This window comes from Hemitrygon akajei, chromosome 4 (genome assembly GCF_048418815.1).
Source record: "Hemitrygon akajei chromosome 4, sHemAka1.3, whole genome shotgun sequence".
Classification (NCBI taxonomy): Eukaryota; Metazoa; Chordata; class Chondrichthyes; order Myliobatiformes; family Dasyatidae; genus Hemitrygon; species Hemitrygon akajei.
In genome coordinates this window covers 50,239,510-50,258,395 of record NC_133127.1, presented here as the reverse complement: position 1 = coordinate 50,258,395, position 18,886 = coordinate 50,239,510, and the positions used below count along the sequence as shown (strand labels likewise).

Here is an 18,886-nt window from a genome sequence, read left to right as displayed (position 1 = left end):
TTTCCTTATAGCCCTGCAAATTCTGTTTGTTCATGTGTTAACCTTTGATAGAATGAATAAAAATGTAGACTTTTTTTCTAAACAGGAAGCAAACTTAGAAATTAGGAGTCTTAGGGCAGGATTCCCTGAAGTTTAACCTGTGGGTGCAATGCTGAGGTGCTAAAAGGCTTTGGGCAGACCACACTTGGAATATGGTGAGCAGTTTTGCTCGACAAAAGGATGTCCTAGCACTGCTGAGGGTCCAGTAGAAGGTTCATGAGAATGATCCCAGGACTGAAAGGGTTATCAATAGAGGATTGTTTGATGTTTCTGGGCCTGTACTCGCTGGAGTGTAGAAGAATGAGAGAGAATCTCATTGAAATCTATCAAATATTGAAGGCCTAGGTGGGGAGGATGTTTCCTACAGTGGGAGAGTCTAGGACCAGAGGGTACAATTTCATAATACAAGGATGGTCCCTTTAGAATAGAGATGAGGAGGAATTTCTTTAGCTGAAAGGTGATGAATCTGTGGAATTCATTGACATGAACAGCTGTGGTGGTCAGGTTGGGTGTATCTAACGCGGAGGTTGATAGGTTCATGATTAGTAAGTACATCAAAGGTTACAGTGAGAAGGCAAGAGAGTGGGGTTGAGGGGGATAATAAATCAGCCATTATAGAAAGGCAGAGCAGACTCAATGGGCCTAAGGGCTAATTCTGCTCCTGTGGTTTATGGTCTTAATCCAATTACCTTTCAAAACCCCTAACTGACTTGTTTCTCTCAGGCAAATGAGTCTGTGCACAGTTTTAACAGGGTCAAATTAATATCTGTCTACTGCTTTACAAAGCTCATATAATGGTGTCTGGGCACATCTCTACAACAGCTATATTAGTATTTTTGTACAGTCATACAACAGCTATATTATAGTGTCTCTGCAGTTTTACAACAGCTCTATTAGTGTTTTTGCAGTTGTCCAACAGCTATATTATAGTCTCTGCTGAATTTTGCAATAGCCGTATTAGTGTCTGTGCACAGTTGCACAAGCAGATTGCATCTGTGCATAGCTTTACAATGTCCATATTTCACTATCTTTGCACAATTATACAACCATTATGTATGTGCCTGTGCGCACTTTTACAATTCAGTATATTTTCTCAGTCAATAGTCTCATAATATTCATACAACCATGTCTGTTTAGTCTTACAACAGCCATATTACAGTGCCTGTGTAGTTTTACAATAGCCTAGTGTCTATGCAGTGTTTTACAACAGCTTTATTACAGTATTATCACAGTGACAATGCAGAGTGTTTATGTGATTTAAGTGGTTCTGTACAGTTTTGGAATGCCAAACTTCTTTGGGGAAGGTTTGTGTAAACATCACAGCACAGCAATCTGCTTTGTTGTGATTAACCATGTTTAATTATTTTGAATTTACAGTGCTGTATTCTGAAGCATAATTTTTTAAATCAAAAACAGTCTGAATTTTTCCTACTACTTGCTGGTTGGAAATGGCATCGATTGCCAAGAAATACTGGAGATGTTTATAAGGACTTTAAAGTTTTTAACAGTTTGTTACCCACAGTATAAGGCATCTTATTGCTCAGGTAAATCTATGAGGTGAACTGGGATTTGGAAGACGTTACTGAATACTGGAATGAAGGTTTGTACTGTGAAGTCATACAGCTACCTCTTTCATTGGTGGCAGCAATGACTAAACATATGAATCCCCCTTGCTCTCAGCCAATTAGAAGTGACCTTCTTGTTTTCAAGGAGATGCTATAAATTGCTGAGTTTAAAATAGACAGAACCACAGCATTCCATTTCTGTCAGCTGCATCAAGGGATCAGAACGTTCCATATCAGAGAGAGGTGCAAAATGTGATTTGTCTTTCCTAAGAGATCTGCTTCCAGTTGAAATTACATTTATTAAACAGATAACCCATTTAAGAATTGTATGGTTTTTGTTGTTTCTCTTTACTTCTTTTCATTAATACATATTTAAGTATATGAAGCCAGGTTATGTGAAACAATCGCATCTGCTTCAATGGAATCTCTTGAGTTTAGATCTTTGAAATATTGAGAACAAAGAAACATAGCAGACAGAGACAGAGAACATATTTCGTCTAATCTGCAATAGTCGTGCAAGAGAGCGTAAAAATAGATGCATTCAGGGGGCAGTTATTTCTACAGGAAGTTTATATTAAGTTGGAAATCCCTGTCCCCAAAAAGTCTGTGGGTGCAAGGAACCCAGCTGAAATATTTTAGGAGAATATAAACAGGTAGAAGTAGAAAGGAAGTGCTGCATACTGAAGATTTGATGTGAGATTCTTTGGAAATTAAGAATGAAACATAACATTTGCGTACAATTGGTTATTAAACATTACGAGAACAAAGAAGTTGAAAGCAGGAATTTGAAGCATGAGGAGCGGGGAGAGGGCAAGAGGATACAACAGTAGCAAAGTTTGGCATTAATCAACTAGGATTTAATTTAAACAGTGGTTGCGATTAGGGGTTGGGATTTGTGGTTTGGAAAAGATGGTCAGTAAAGCTTATCTCAGGGCAGAAGAAGCACTGTGTGTATGTTGCTGCTATTTCCCAGCCATTGGAAAAGGTGCACAAACAATTCTGTTCTTTCAGATGCCTCTGTGTTTGAGATATGCCGTTGGAAAGAAACTAATTTGTCAGAATCGACCTTTTACAGCTTCATTGAGGCCTTTCACATCTTTAAACATCCCATCACATATAAATCTGAGGCATGTAAGCTGAGAGGAAGATTGTTTAAAAAGCTTGGTTGTAGAGTTAGATTGAATCGGTCCACTCTGATTCAGATGCATTGCAAAAGTTTAACTTGTGCAGAGAGAAATATACGTAACTGAAAACACTTCAAGTCCCCATGTTTACTTGTCAGTATTAAATTGTTAATGGTGAATGGGAAGAGTTGCGTCATCAGGCTCAATGGTTTAAATGGCCTACTCCTATTTCCATTTCCTGTTTCTGAGACTTTATGCTTACATATTTTAATTTTGTGTTTGTTCCCAAGGTGATCTGAAGGAAGGTATCTAAAATGTTGAACAACAGATACACTTATTAATAATAAAAACATTAATAAAGTTTCCAACCATTTTGTATGAGGCCATTTGGCCCATTGCACTGGTACGGTGCTAGTGCTACCCAGGAGATCCTTCCACTTTCTCCAATGCCATCAATACGTCTCACTATCTTTCCTCACTCTTGAATTTATTTAGCTTCCCCCTGAAGACCATCCATGCTGGATGCTTTGGCTTCTCCCTGCAGTCATCGGTTCCACACAGCATACCTATTGAATTTCACTTGAATTTCCTTTTGAGTATTTCAATCATTATCTCAGATTAGTGACGAAGTGTCCTCCATCGATGGAAACATCAAATCAGTTGTATCTCTTGGTGACAATGAAGGAAGAAATACCGAGTTAATCTTTAACTCCTAAGTGCTGAAACTCTGTTTGTGTCAAATAACTTGTGCTGCTTTTTCCAGTCAGGGCAGAAGGGTGATTTTAAACTTAATGCTCCATTCACCTTATGATAATATTTTGCTTCTGGGCAAAGCAGGCTAAGGACACCTGCCTCACAAACTGTGGAATCCAGGCTAGTGTTGAGTGCAGCTAATATATTTCATAATTCTTAACATAGCAAAAAGTCATTCAGCTCTTCGGTTGAATGCTAGTTGTCACAGCATTTCCATCAGTCCTATTCTGCCTCAAGTCTTTGTTTCAGGTTCAAGTTTTAAGTTTATTTATCACTCAACCATGCATGAATATGACCAGATAAAACAGCATTTAGCTCAGGAGGATGATGGTTGGGTTGAATTGTTCTTTGATCTTCGCAATCATTTGCAAATGTTTCATCACCATATGAGGAGATATCATTAGTGCACTGTCAACTTCACTGAGTGAATAGTGCACTGATGATGTCTCTGCATATGGTGACCGAATGTTTGCAAATGGATTGCCAAGATCAACAAACAACCCAACCAAACAAGAAGCAGCATTCCTCTGGGGCCAAGGTGCAAACACATTACCAACAACACACTACACATAGCACAAATAGCACATACAGTTATGAGTTCAGAGAAACAGAGTTACAAAGAGAAAAAATATACAGCCCAAGTTCCTAAGCTGTCTTGGTCTCGCTTGTTCCTCCACCAAGCAAACAGTGGAGGGCAACACCAATAGGAGGGCCCAGCCCTCTACCTAGTATGTGTAAGGGGGTTTCTTCTGTCTTTATGTTACTGTGTGTGTTAATCAAAATGGCTTCTTTGTTTTGTTAAAAGTAGAAATGCTTCTTTGTTATGATAAGTGCTTTCTCTCGCAGCTTGTTTGGGTTTAGAATTACTGATAACGAGAATTGTGTTCATTTATTAACCGAATGGGTTGCATGTTACTCTCTCTTCTGGGCTTGTAAACTGGTGTTGGCAGGCTTTTGGGGAGTCGGCACAAGGCAATGAGAGACAGAGGACGTGATGCTGTAAGCTGGACGACGGAACGGACCCCAAGCGGGGGTCCGAGGCCAGGATTTTCAGTGAGGAGAGGAGACGACGACAGACATGCAGGGGTGCTTGGTTGATCACTTTGGGTGGTCCTGAGCTACAAGGAGAGGTGGTCTGAGGGGATCGAAGGGTGGCCAGAAGACTTTGTTAATTGAGCTCCAATGGTTGTGCACGAAGTGGTTTGGACTTTGATAAGTTTTGGAGCCTTTTCTTTATTTTCTTTTCCTTCATATATACTGTATCGTTATTAATCACTTAGTTCTAGTAAGATCTATAAAGTTAAATAATTTAATCGCATATGGTGCACTGTCTGTTTGCTGGCGTGTTGGGGACATTACACAGCATCCACACAAATTGATTATCCAATTTGGCGGTGCCGTAGGCTGTTCCCCCTAGACGGAAGCGAGCTGAGCGAGCCTGAGGCGTGCCAGGGTGCTACATATGAAATCCAATTGGACACAGCCAGCTCCAGCGTTTCCTTCACTGGCAACCGCAACAGGACACTCCAAGGCACATGGGCCTTGTCTGCACAACGACCGAGGCAATACAGCTTCCCCTCATTGGTTCTGTCAATGAGCCAGTGAACTGGACTTGTAGTATTCTGTGTTACCAATGCCCAACAGGATCTAGGATCACAAAAATGTCCAAGACAATCAATTGCAACATTTTTTGGACTGCCTACCATCTCGGCACAATGGTACACAACTAGTTCAGGTGACAATGCAACATTGTATGTGATAAAGTCCAGCTCCATCGCCAGCAGCTCGTTGATGGGATAGTCCTGCAGTACCTGATGTTCTTGGTATCCAGCAATGACTTGAGATCATAAAAGAGATGTGCAGGATGAGCAAATACACCTTTGATAGGACCAGCAGTGGCTGCTGCATTTGAGTGTAATGCCATCTTACCGGAATCATTTATTTTCTTTTAACCTATTCTCTCTTACGTGCTTATCAGCTCCCCTTCACTCCAGATCTCCAGCCATCCACACAAGGAACAATTCACTATTAACCAGTTGACCTATTGACCATAGCCTATTGATTAGTTCAAGTATTTGGGATGTATGAGGAAGCTGCACAGGCAGGAAATCCCATATTGCAATATGGAGAAGGGACAAATTCCACATCGACAGCACCCGACGTCAGAATTGAACCTGGGTCACCGAGGCTGTAACGCAGCATCTCTGACTGTGCAGGATAGGAAGAGCCCTCTTCTACCCATTGTCTTGGAGATTGCTTTATGCAGGGATGTTAGTAATTATGGCTCAGTGGCACAAATTTGGACATCACTTGAGGATTATCGCAATCAGGAAGAAGGTACAGGTGCCTCAGGACTCACACCACCAGGTTCAGGAAGTACCCCTCAACCATCAGGCTCTAGAACCAAAGGGGATAACTTCACTTGCTCTGTCATGGAACTGCTCTCACAACCTATGGGCTGACTTTCAAGGACTCTTCATCTCATGTTCTCGATAGTTTTTATTGTTTATTTCTTCTTCTTATTAATTCTTTCTTTTTGTATTTGCACAGTTTGTTGTCTTTTGCACACTGGTTGAATGCCCAAGTCAGTGAGGTCTTGCATTGATTCTGTTATGGTGGTTATTCTATGGATTCATTGAATATCCCCACAAGAAAGTGACTCTCAGGGTTGTATATGGTAACGCACACAAAAAGCTGGAGGAACTCAGAAGGCCAGGCAGCATCCATGGAAAAGAGTACTGTCGACATTTCGGGCTGAGACCCTTCTGCAGGTCTGGAGAGAAAAGGATGAGGAGTAGATTTAAACGGTGGGGGTACGGGAGGGAGAAACACAAGGTGATGGGTGAAACTGGGAGGGAGAAGAATGAAGTAAGGAGCTGGGAAGCTGATCGGTGAAAGAGATACAGGGCTGGAGAATGGAGAGTCTAATAGGATGGGACAGCTGGCCATGGAAGAAAGAAAAAAAGGGGGGTAGGAGCACCAGAGGGAGGCAATGGGCAGGCAAGGAGATAAGCTGAGAGAGGGAAAAGGGAATGGGGAATGGTGAAAGGGGGGGAAGACCATTACTAGAAGTGCAAGAAATTGATATTCATGCCATCAGGTTGGAAGCTACCCAAACGGAAAATAAGGTGTTGCTTTTCCAAATTGAGTGTGGCCTCATCACAACAGTAGAGGAGGCCAGAGATAGACATACCAGAATGGGAAGTAGAATTAAAATGGGTGGCCACTGGGAGATCCTGCTTTTTCTAACAGACCAAGCACAGGTTCTCGGCGAAGTGGTCTCCCAATCTATGTCGGATCTCACTGACATACAAGAGGTCACACTGGGAGCATCGGATACAGGAGAGGACCCCAACAGACTCTCACAGGTGAAGTGTTGCCTCACCTGAAAGGACTGTTTGGGGCTCTGAATGGTAGGATCCCTGAATGGAGGAGGTGGAGGGGCAGGTGTAGCACTTGTTCTGCTTGCAAGGATAAGTGCCAGGAGGGAGATCCGTGGGGAGGGACAAATGGACAAGGGAGTCATGTAGGGAGTGATCCTTGTGGAATGCAGAATGTGGGTGTGTGGGGGGAAGATGTGCTTGAAGATGGGGTGCCATTGGATATATGTTGGAAGTTACAGAGAATTATGTGCTAGACACAGAGGCTGGTGGAGTGGTAGATGAGGACAAGTGGAACCCTATCTTTCGTGGAGTGATGGGAGGATGTGGTAAGGGCAGACGTGCACGAAATGGAAGAGATTCGGTTGAGGGCAGCCAATTCCATTCTCAATCCTTCCAAATGCACAGCACCTCACTCATTCTGCACTAATCCTAACCTCACCTTCAAACCTGCAGATAAGGGGGTGCTGGAGTAGTCTGGTGGACTGACCGCTACCTTGCTGAGGCCCAGCAACAAATGTCAGACACCTCCTCTTACTTACCCCTCGAATAGGATCCCACTAAGGAGCAATAGGCCATTGTCTCCCACATCATCACCGACCTTATTAGCTTCGGGGCTCTCCCATCGACTGCCACCAACCTCATAGTTCCCTCACCCCGCACCTCCTGTTTCTACCTCCTACCCAAGATCCTCAAACCTGCCTATCCAGGTTGTTTCAGCTTGTTCCTGCCCCACTGAGCTAAGATCTGAATACCTCAACTTAGTTTTATCCCCCCCGGTTCAGTCCCTTCCTACCTACATCTGTGACACTTCACAAACACTTGATCTTTTCAATGATTTCAAGCTCGGTGACCCCGAGGGTCGTATTTTCACCATGGATGTCCAGTTGCTATACACCCCAATCCCCCACCAGGAAGACCTCAGAGCTCTCCGTTTCTTTCTGGACACCAAACCCAACCAGTTCCCCTCCACCACCATTCTCCTCTGTCTAGTGGAACTTGTCCTCACTCTAAATAATTTCTCCTTTGTCTCCTCCCACGTCCTTCAAACAAAAGGTGTAGCCATGGGTACTCGTATGGGTCCCAGCTATGCCTGCCTTTTTGTCAACTATGTGGAACAGTCTATGTTCCAAGCCCACACAGGTGTCATTCCCCCACTTTTCCTACACTACACCAACAACTAAATTGGTGCTGCTTAACGCACCCATGATGAGCTTGTAGACTTAATCAACGTTGCCTCTAATTTCCACCCTGCCCTCAAGGTTTACCTGGTCCATTTCTGACTCCTTCCCTTTCTCAATCTCTCTGTATCTATCACTGGAGACAGCTTATCTACTGATGTCCATTATAAACCCACTGAATCTCACAGCCACCTGGACTATACCTCTTCCCACACTGCTACTTGTAGAAATGCCACCCACTTCTCTCAATTCCTCCATCTCCACCACATCTGCTCTCAGGATCAAGTTTCTCATTCCAGGACTAAGGAGATGTCCTCCTCCTTCTAAGAAAGGGGCTTCCCTTCCTCCACCATCAATGCTGCCCTCAGCCGCATCTCTTCCATTTAACGCATGTCTGCCCTCACCCCCATCCTCCCGTTACCCCACCAGGGATAGGATTCCTCTTGTCCTCACTTACCACACCACCAGCCTCCATGTCCAGCACACAATTCTCTGTAACTCCCACCATCTCAAACAGGATCCCACCACCAAGCACATCTTTCCCTCTCCCCTACACCTGCCCTACACCACTTCCCTCACTACCATTCAGGGCTCCATACAGTCCCTCCAGGTGAGGCAACACCTCACCTGTGAATCTGTTAGGGTTATCTATTGTATCCAATGCTCCCGGTGTGGCTTCTTGAATATTGGTAAGACCCGATGTAGATTGGGAGACCACTTCACCGAGCACCTATACACCATCGGCCAGAAAAAGCAGCATCTCCCGGTGGCCACCCATTTTAATTCCATTTCCCATTCCTATTCTGACATGACAGTCCATGGCCTCCTCCACTGTTGCGATGAGGCCAGACTCAAGATGGAGAAGCAACAACTTAACTTCCGTCTGGGTAGCCTCCAACCTGATGGCATGAACATCAATTTTTTGAACTTCTGATAATGGCCCCCCTCCTTCTCTATTCTCCATCACCTTTTCCCTCTCTCACCTTACCTGCCCATTACCCCCCTCTGGTGCTCCTCCCTCTTTTTCTTTCTTCCATGGCCTTTTGTCCTCTTCTATTAGATTCCCCCTTCTCCAGCCCCATATATTTCACTAATCAACTTTCCAGCTCTGTACTTCACCCCTCCTCCCTCCCAGTTTCACCCATCACCTTCTGTTCCTCCCTCCCCTCTCCCCACCTTATAACTCAGACTCGTCATCCTTTTCTCTCCAGTCCTGCTGAAAGGTCTCGGCCCGAAATGTCGTCAACTGTACACTTTTTCATAGATGCTGCCTGGCTGCTCATTTCCTCCAGCATTTTGTGTGTGTTGCTTGGATTTGTAGCATCTACAGATTTTCTCCTGGTTGTACTTTGGTAATAAATTTACTTTGAACTTTGAAGTTTGGTTACATCTGAAGTGAGCATTAAGATTAGAAATTAGAGTATTAGAACATTAGAAACATAGAAAACCTACAGCACAATACAGGCCACGTGGCCCACAAAGCTGTGCTGAACATGTCCCTACCTTAGAAATTACCTTAGGTTACCCATAGCCCTCTATTTTTCTGAGCTTCATGTACCTGTCCAGGAGTCTCTTAAAAGACCTAATTGTGTCCGACTCCACCACTAGCAGCCCATTCCACTCACTCACCATTCTCTACATAAAAAACTTACCCCTGACATCCCCTCTGTACCTACTTCCAAGCACCTTAAAACTGTGCCCTCTCATGTTAGCCATTTCAGCCCTGGGAAAAAGCCTCTGACTATCCACCCGATCAATGCCTCTCATCAATTTTATTTTATTTAGAGATACAGAATAGAACAGGCCCTTCTGTCCCAATGAGCTGTACTACCTAGCAACCCACTTATTAAACCCTAGCTTAATCATGGGACAATTTACATTAACCAATTAACCTACTAACCGGTACACCTTTGAACTCTGGGAGCAAACCGGAGCACCCGGAGCAAACCAATGTGCTCACGTGAAGGTCGTACAAATTTCTTACAGATAGCACTGGAATTTAACTCTGAACTCTGATGTTCTGAAAGATACAAAACTAAACCACGATCTTAACCCAGGCGGAGGGTGCCTAAGACTTTTGCACAATACTGTAGTAATTTCATGTATTGCAGCGTATTTCAAAAAAAACATGACCTGTGTGAGTGTTGACAAGCCTGATTCGGTTATGGGTCTGATGCACCATCAATAACTCTCGGAGTTGGGAGGCGAACGATAGGCTTTTATTAGCAGCAAACGAGCCCACTACATCCTGGAGACTGAGGGAGGAGCAGTGCCTCCAATCGCCTTTATACAGGGGTCTGTGGGAGGAGCCACAGGAGCAGTCAGCAGAGGGGCGTGTCCAGACAGGTATACATAGTTTACCACAGGGTCTCCATCATGGACAGAGAGTAGGAAGCGAGCAGGGAGAGGGGAATTATTGTTGGGAAAAGGGGAAGGGAGAAGAGAGGGAGCAGGAAGTACCAGAGGGATATTCTGTAATGATCAATAAGCCAATTGTTTTGAATCAAATGACCTCGCCTGGTGTCTCAGGGCAGGGTATATCTGCAGCCGTGCCAAACCCCCCCCCCCCCCACCACTTCTCTGCCACCTGTCACCAGCGCTCCACCCTTGCCACTCCCAATATCTTTTGTTCACGCCAAGTTTACAAACTCATTCTCAAATACAGTACTGTGCAAAAGTCTTATGCACCCTAGCTATATACGTATATGTGACTAAGATATTTTCACAGGTGTATGTCAGACATTTAGAGGAAACAAGTAAAACTGCAGATTGGAAACTAGCAGAAAATGGAATGTCCCTGACCTGAAAAGTTTCCCTTTCTGCAGATGCTGCTTGACTGGCGGAGTTTGAGTAGCGTTTCTGTTTTGTATCAGATATTTCAGTTCAGTCCGTGAGCATGATGAGGATATTATTGCATACTGACCAATGCCAAAACTGAGTTAGAAGTATTTCAAAGTTCAAAGTAAACCATATACTACCTTGAGAGTTATTTCCTTGCAGGAAAATAAATACAAAATAATTAATAAAAAACTGTAAATAACAAACTATGAATAGTAAAAACTGACACCAATTGTGCAAAAGAAGACAATTCGTGCAAATTATAAAAAATAATACTGAAAAACGAGTTGTAGAATCATTGAAAGTGAGTCCATATGTTGTAGACTTAATTTGGGGTGAAATTAGTCACGCTGGATCAGGTATCAGTTGGTTGTAGGGTAATAACTGTTCCTGAATCCGGTGGTGTAGGAGCTGAGGTTGTACCTCCTGCTTGATGGTAGTAGCAAGTTTGCTGTGACGATATGTATCCCTTGCCTCCATTGTCAATAATTAACTTTGTTTGCAGCTGAATTTTAAAGATGGGGTAAAGGGTTTATATTATAAGGTTTTTTTTAAACTAGAATTATAATCTGTGGGCTGATTTAGATTATTTAATTATGGCTGCAGCCCAAGATTCTAATTTTGTTTTGGTATGGAACATCTTTCAGACAATTTGTACTGTATATCTTTTTGAAATCTCTGGGTGCAGAGTTGACCATACCAATGCTTATTAGAGTTTTTTTTTGGCTGCAGAAAAGCATACTGGATTTAAAATCTCTGCTTAATAAGCTTCACGGGGTGGGTCATTGCTAACGCCCAATCACATGAGGCCTGAAATTAGAAGGGCACAGTACTGAGGAATCTCTCTTCTATGGCCTGCTTTGTGTATGGCTGCTTCTTGCGGCCTAGATTCTCTGCTGCTGGAAATGACTTGACTCAGTAAGTCTTGACCCTCGACGCTGCATGACAATTGTTTCTGTGACAATGCTCATTAATGGTCTCCAGGGTAAGCTGCCCCGTGGGCGCTGGCTGTGTTTCACTGGGTTCTTACTTATTCAAACTTCAGAAACAGTGGTGAGCTCTGAATGATCACAAATGCAAGGTGCTCCCCAGACCATCACCTCTCATTAGCACCTTCTCTGCTTTCAGCTTGCGGTTTAACTCTGCTCTGATTAAGCAGGTGAATGAGAACAGTGTGCCACTAGTAAGCCTACAACTCCGAGCAGCTGACTCTGGTAAACCCCTGCTTAAAGCGAGAGTCACTGTGCTGAAAGTCAGGATGTTCATGTAAAATTCAGAGCCTGCAGTCTCACTGCTTTTTATCCACTTGCAGATTGTAATTTAAGGTTGGCCCTGATCACTGGGAGAAACCATTGGCATGGTAAAATAAGTTCTATGGCCTTCCGTTAAAATAAATTCCAAGTTCACTCCCTGATAGTTAAATGTTTGAACCCTGTCACATTATTTATCTGTGACTTAACTGTACTTAACCTGCTCCCTAAAAAGATTGTTGGGAAAATGTGCATTAGGGTAAGTCTTTTCAAAGAGATCAAGAAGGTACATGCTATTTAACAAAAACTGCTGGCATGGTTAGACAATGTTGTCAAGGGTCAAGGTTATAGTGCACCCACGTTGGGGTTTTCCTATGTGGGTGGTCGTGTCACTCTGAGGGCTCTCCATGAGTGATGAGTGACACCAAGCTAATTATGCTCAGAAGGCTCACAACAGCCACACACATCTTTGGGTAGGTATGTTCCAAGCAAATAGGGATACAATGTTACTCAAATATGACAGGATTTGATGCAAGTCTACATTAACTGAACGATTGGAACATAGGTTGAACCTTGTACTGTGCTGAGTGCATAATGAAAGCAGTATTGATTAAAAACCTAGCATGCTATGAGCCATTCGGTAGGTGTCGGGTACTTTTGCTTCACTAGAGTCACCTTCGCTTCGCCTTCTAACTCTCACTATTCCCTTCCTCCTGCCGCTGTTGTCTTCATTTATGCATTTCCATCAAAGCTTAATTAAACACAAAAAAAATGCTAGGAATTCCCAGCAGGGCAGGCAGAATCTTTGGAGAAAGAAGCAGGGTGATGATCTTCCAGCAGAACTGAGAAAAGTTTGGAATTTGGTTGGTTTTAAGATGCAATGGCGGGGAGGGATGTTGGGATTGTCAGTGATATAGTGGACACCAAGTACGGGTAAGTGATGTGTGAGGTGCTGGTGCCAGCTGGGAGATGGCCATTAAATAAATGTGGATGCAGAGGCTGCAGAAATGACAGAGGATGATCCATTGAATGTTAATATCAGTGGAGAGGCAAAGAGGGCAAGGGGAACCCTAACATTGTTCTGGGTGGGAATGAAAGCAAAACTGTGGGAGATGAACTAAACAGGGCTGAAAGCCCTGTCGGCAATCATGGAGGGGAAACCAGATATCTTGGAAATACTGGTGTGGAAGTATCACCAAAAGAGATATGATGGAGCTGAAGAACTTAGCAGAATGGAATAGATTTCTTTAAGAAATAGCTGGAAGGAATTGTGACCAAGATAGCTGGGGGAACCTGTGGGCTTATAATGGATATTTATATCTAACCTGTGCTGAGGCTTCATAAGATATTGGCCAAACCACACTTGGAGTATTATCAGCAGCTTTGGGTCACTTATCTGAGAAAGGATGCGCTGGCATTTGGAGAGGGTCCAGAGGAGGTTCACACGAATAATCCCAGGAAAGAAAGGGTTAACATATGGGGAGTATTTAATGGGTCTGGGCTTGAACTCATTGGAGTTCAGAAGATTGAGTGGGGATCTCATTAAAACCTATTGAATATTGAAAGAATCAATGTAGAGAAGGTATTTCCTATAATTGGGGGGGGGGGGGGGGGGGGAGGTGTCTAGAACCAGAGAGCACAGCCTCAGAATACAAGGATGTCCCTTTAGAACAAAGATAAGGTCAAACTTCTGTAGCCAGAGGATGGTGAATCTGTGAAATTCATTGCCACATAAGGCTGTGGAACCCAAGCGATCGGGTATATTTAAAGCAGAGATTGATAGATTTTTGATTAGTAAGGGCATCAGTGGTTATGGGGAGAAGGCAAGAAGATGGGATTGAGAGAGATAATAAACCAGCCATGATGGAGTAGCTGAGCAGATTCAATGGGCCTGATTCTATGTCTCATGGTTTTCTGCTCTATGTCCTGAGATGGAGATAGAAAGTTGAGAAAGGGAAGGAAAAAGTTTGGGAGCTGGATGGAAGTTGGCAGTGAAGATGATGGACGTTTTGAGTTTCTGCAAGAGCAGGAAACGGCATTAATACCATCATCAGTGTCTTAATAAATGAGGTGAGAGCGAGAACACAAGTAACACTGAAACAGTCCACAAAGCAAAATGTCGATTGAATCAATGTGGGAACCAGAGCTGTATCCTTACTTCAGGAAGAGAGGGGAATTAAAGCAGAATTTGTTCAATGTGTAAGTAAATTCAGTCAAGTGATGGAGAGCAGTGGAAAGGGAGCTGGGTTGGTACACGTTCAGGGAAAAGGTGAAGGGCTGTCCCACGCAGGACAGAGGTATAGAGGGATTATATAACCAAGGGAAACTGAGCCAGATGCAACCAGGAAAACATATTACTAGAGGGCATCAGAAATGGCATGATTGTAAATGGAAAGAGATTGTTTGAGGGAAAATAATAGAGCCAAGGTAGGAAGAAGTAAGTTCTAGGAGACAAGATTAGGCTCAGTCATTTGGTCTATCAGGATAATAATGTGTATGGATCTTGAAGAGGTGGTAGATTTGGGTTGGGGGAACTTTGAGGCTCAATGGGTAAGTGGGAAAATCACAAGGCAAATTGAGACCAGTGAGAGTGTTGGCCTGATTTTCAGTGGTGGTCGTCATTGGCCAGAGGGAAGGCATGAGGAGATATCAGGGAGCTTGCATTTAGCCTCAGAGTCGTAGAGATCAGCCCACCAATCAGCAAGCATGCCACAATTATAGGTTTGAGTTCAACATTTTTAGTTTGTATCAGAACTGACCAGAACTAATGAAGAATCAATCTGTCAGATTAAATGTGCTCTGTCTCCACATTTATACTGCCTGGGCTGCCTGATATTTTCAGTTTCTTTTTCGATTGCCAGCATCTATAGTGCTTTGATTCTCACAGTTCCATCCCTATTTTTTCCCCTCTCTCTATTTTTATTCTTTTGTTTACCTCTCCTTCAGACAGACCTATGCAATTAACAAATCATCTCTCACTCTCTCTCTCTCTCCCTCTCAACTGGCACCTCTATCACCACAGTCTTCACCATTTTAGAGACATTCCCTTTGTTCTCTCGACCCGACCCCAACACTGGGTAGAAGGCAGCGGATGGTAGAGGGTTCAAGAACCACGGTGCACACATTAGGAACAAACTAGAATGTGAGAGATTTAGCCTAGAGGGATGGAAAAAAAGATTTTCCTGTACAGAATATGCTGTGGAATTCACAAATGGAGTTAGTGATTGAAGCAGAGACTACATCAACATTGAAGAATAGACTGGTTAACAAAAATGGAGTAAATGGATATTGAAGCAATATGGACTACTGGAGTTAAGTCCCTACTCGAGTGGAGAATAAAGTGGTCTGCATGGATCAAGTGGTTTAATTCCATGGTGCAGTTCAATGTAATTTAATATAGTCTCCTCAGCAAAGCAGCCTTTTGTTTCTATTTTGAGCTGCATCTTCCACTTCAAATACCTCCTACAATACATTTTGGTGAATTGCATTCTACGTTCAGATGAACTACCCTCCTCCACACCCATCCCACACACCATATCATTAATTCAGGGACTCTGAACCTTCAGATTTTGGGAAAGGCATTTCAGTTATGGATGTTGTTTGGATATGAACAGCAACATAATATGTTCAAAATATAATATCCTTTCTAATGGACCCTCAGGTCTGTTTTGGCCTTGTATTGACTTTCAACTTAACTATTCTTTTTACTTATAAAATTGCAAGGACATCCTAAATATAATTGTTTGATCTCGCCAGTCATGGTGATTGATTACTGACAGTTATGGACATGTTAAGATCCAGAGAGCGGAGGCAGAGCCAGCATTGGGCAAAAGCTCGGCTGGCCCAAGGTTCTCTGGTTAATGAGATGAGGAAGCTTTCTTCACATGTTGAAGGACTATGGAAGCCCAAGGATGCATAGTTGGTCAAAAAAAACCTCAAAGTCCGATGTGTATTGGTCAAAAAGGCTTTGCCTCCCACCCAGTGACGACTTTGAATCCCAGCATTGTACCAGATTTAAATTCAGTTAATTAAATAAATTCTGGAATTACTGAGACAGCGCCAGCACTGCAGACCAGAGATTCATACAGCATGGAGACTGGTCCTGATGACCATCAAGCACCCAATTACACTAATCCAATTTTACCCTCTCTGTTTTCCAGTCCCCCTCTCGCCACCACTGATTCTATGAATGCAGATTGTATTGAAACATTTAAACTTAGCTATGGAAATAACAAAAAATTAAAAAGAAGCAAGCCATTGGGAAAAAAATAACACTATTTTCATGACTTGCCTTCGAATTCACCATAACATGTTCGGCACAGCATTGTGGGCCGAAGGGCCTGTATTCTGCTGTAGGTTTTCTATGTTTCTATAACCTTACAACACAAATTGTACAAAGGTGTGAAATGTTCTTTTCTGCTATGCTTGAGTATCAAGGATTTTATTGAATCATTTACTAAGAACTGAGTTGACTGGTCCATAACTCTCCTGATGGAAAACATGCTGAAATGACTTCCCTGGGACAGAGGCTAGGATAGCAACTGAGAGTTAATGAATGCACACCTTAAGAACACAGTTCATAAACCATGAATTTGTGACCTGAGTGTTCGATAATCAGGTTTTTTTGTTTGAAGTTGTACTGAGATCAGTATGGTACTATCAGTACATTGCATCACTGGTTCCATTCAGAACCCATGAATGAGAATTCACTCTTACCCAATTGAAGATAATTTTGCAAAAGTGGCCAATTCCCTTTCAGGTTTTTGCTCTGGCCATCCCTTTGAATACAGTGATTTCTTCATTATCCTCTCTCTCTCTCTCTCTCTTTCCCTTAACTTTAATTGTCTCTGATATTCTGTCCCTTTGACTCTCTGTCTAAATCTCCTCCACCTCTCTCTTTCTCCTTCATGTTCACTCTTGAAGTTCAAAGTTCAAAGTAAAATTTATTTACAGAGTACATACATATCACCACATACAACCCTGAGGTTCTTTTTCTGCGGGCATACTTAGCAAATCTATATAACTGTGAACAGGATCAATGGACAACAAACTGCGCAAATGCAGATATAAATAAATAGCAATAAATAACGAGCATGTAATAGCAAGATAAAAGAGTCCTTAAAAGAGTGTAGCTGTCCCCTTTTGTTCAAGAGCCATTTTGAGGGGTAGTAAATGTCTTTGAACCTAGTGGTGTGAGTCCTGAGGCTCCTCTACCTTCTACCTGATGGCAGCAATGAGAAAAAAGCATGGCCTGGGTGGTGAGGGTCTTTTGATCATGGACGCTGCTTTTCAAAAGAGTTTTTGAATTTTGGTATCTCCAAATTTATCTATCACCTTTCTGTAATTTTGTTCAATGGTTTAACCATATTACATTTTCTTTGGTTTATACATACTGTGTCTTAGAGAGAAGAACACCTGTCTCTGTTCTTCAGTTGGTTTAATGTGCCTTGTCTGAAATCTTGTAGCCAGGAAAAACTTGGGGAACAAATTAGCTGGAGGATTAGCTTTAGGGCAGGGTGGCAAGACTATTCTCCAGTAAAGGATATCAAATACACTGCCTGAGTCTGACTTGTTGGGTAAGTGAGTCCTCAAGTTACACAGCCAAGTATTGAATTGCCCATTGTGACCCTCTTTGTGCTTTATTACAGAGCTGTGGTGTAATTATATATCCTCAGCAAATAAGCCAGAGTGCTTTAGATCTTTACGGTGAAGGCCAGTCAGGATTTGGATCAGAATAATTGAATGGTTTTGTATATTTCACTTCCTCTCGAGGATTATTTTGTTCAGCCTGGTTTACATACAAAAGTTTCACAAGGACAAAGCCTCATGATCTTCTTCCCACCCTGCTTCAACCAGTCCTTACTTTTTCTGGATGTTTATTTGATTCAACCAATACATCCAAGCAAATTCCTGCAACTACTCCACAGTTCCCCAACTACTCAATGCTCTGTATCGCACCAGTATAGCCCTAAAACCGGTGTAAGGTTATAAGTGAAACGCTCTGACTGTTGTTCATGTATAACACAGAGTGGGACAGCACTGACATGTTGCTCTTTTCCTTGGAGAAGGTTAGTAAACCCAGTCAACAGGAAACTGTGGGATTGTTAAGGAAAAGGAGAAAGGATGGTAGCATCGTGACAGCGATCGGGGTTCAATTCTCGGTGCTGTCTATAAGGAGTTAGTACGTTCTCTCTTTGACTGTGTGAGTTTCCTCTGGATGCTCTCGTTCTTTCCCACGCTCCAAAGACATACGGGCTAATAAGGTTTAGCAAGTTGTGGGCATGTTATGTTGGCATCTAAAGCATGGTGACACTGTGGGCTGCTCCCAGCACATCCCCCAACATCAACAGCCTCTGTTGATCTTAGAAGCAAATGGCACATTTCACTGCATATTTCAATGTACATGTGACAAATAATGCTAATGTTTTGAATCTTAAAAAAAGGCAAAATATCCCTTCCTGTAAAGAGCCAGATGTAAATCTGATGCACCATCAATAACTCACGCTGAGACTTAGGAAGCGAGATATCGGCTTTTATTGACTGGAAGAATAAACAACACTACATCCTGGGGAAAATGAGGGAGAGCAGCAGCCCACAGTCGCCTTTATACAGGGGTCTGTGGGAGGAGCCACAGGAGCAGTCAGACAGGTATATCTAGTTCACCACATTCACCCCCCCTTTGTTTTAAAAAAGTCCCCAAGTATGTTTACAGGTTAAGTCTATCAGGTGGTCGAATCGTTCGCTGCGATCTACGTA

The 18,886-nt window shown here is 42.8% G+C and overlaps 1 protein-coding gene across 7 annotated transcripts in view; it reads left to right on the top strand.

Annotated features, from left to right (window-relative positions):
- The window catches only part of psd3l (pleckstrin and Sec7 domain containing 3, like), a 502,996-nt gene that overhangs the window by 276,098 nt on the left and 208,012 nt on the right, over positions 1-18,886 (top strand). The window contains exon 1 of one of the 7 annotated variants that reach the window (XM_073042549.1): positions 11,728-11,798. The exons of the other annotated variants lie outside the window; for them this stretch is intronic. Within the exon in view, the coding sequence (XP_072898650.1) occupies positions 11,731-11,798 (68 nt within the window). The 5' untranslated portion in view covers positions 11,728-11,730. Of the gene's footprint in view, positions 1-11,727; positions 11,799-18,886 lie in introns of those variants that run through there. 7 annotated transcript variants of the gene reach the window in all.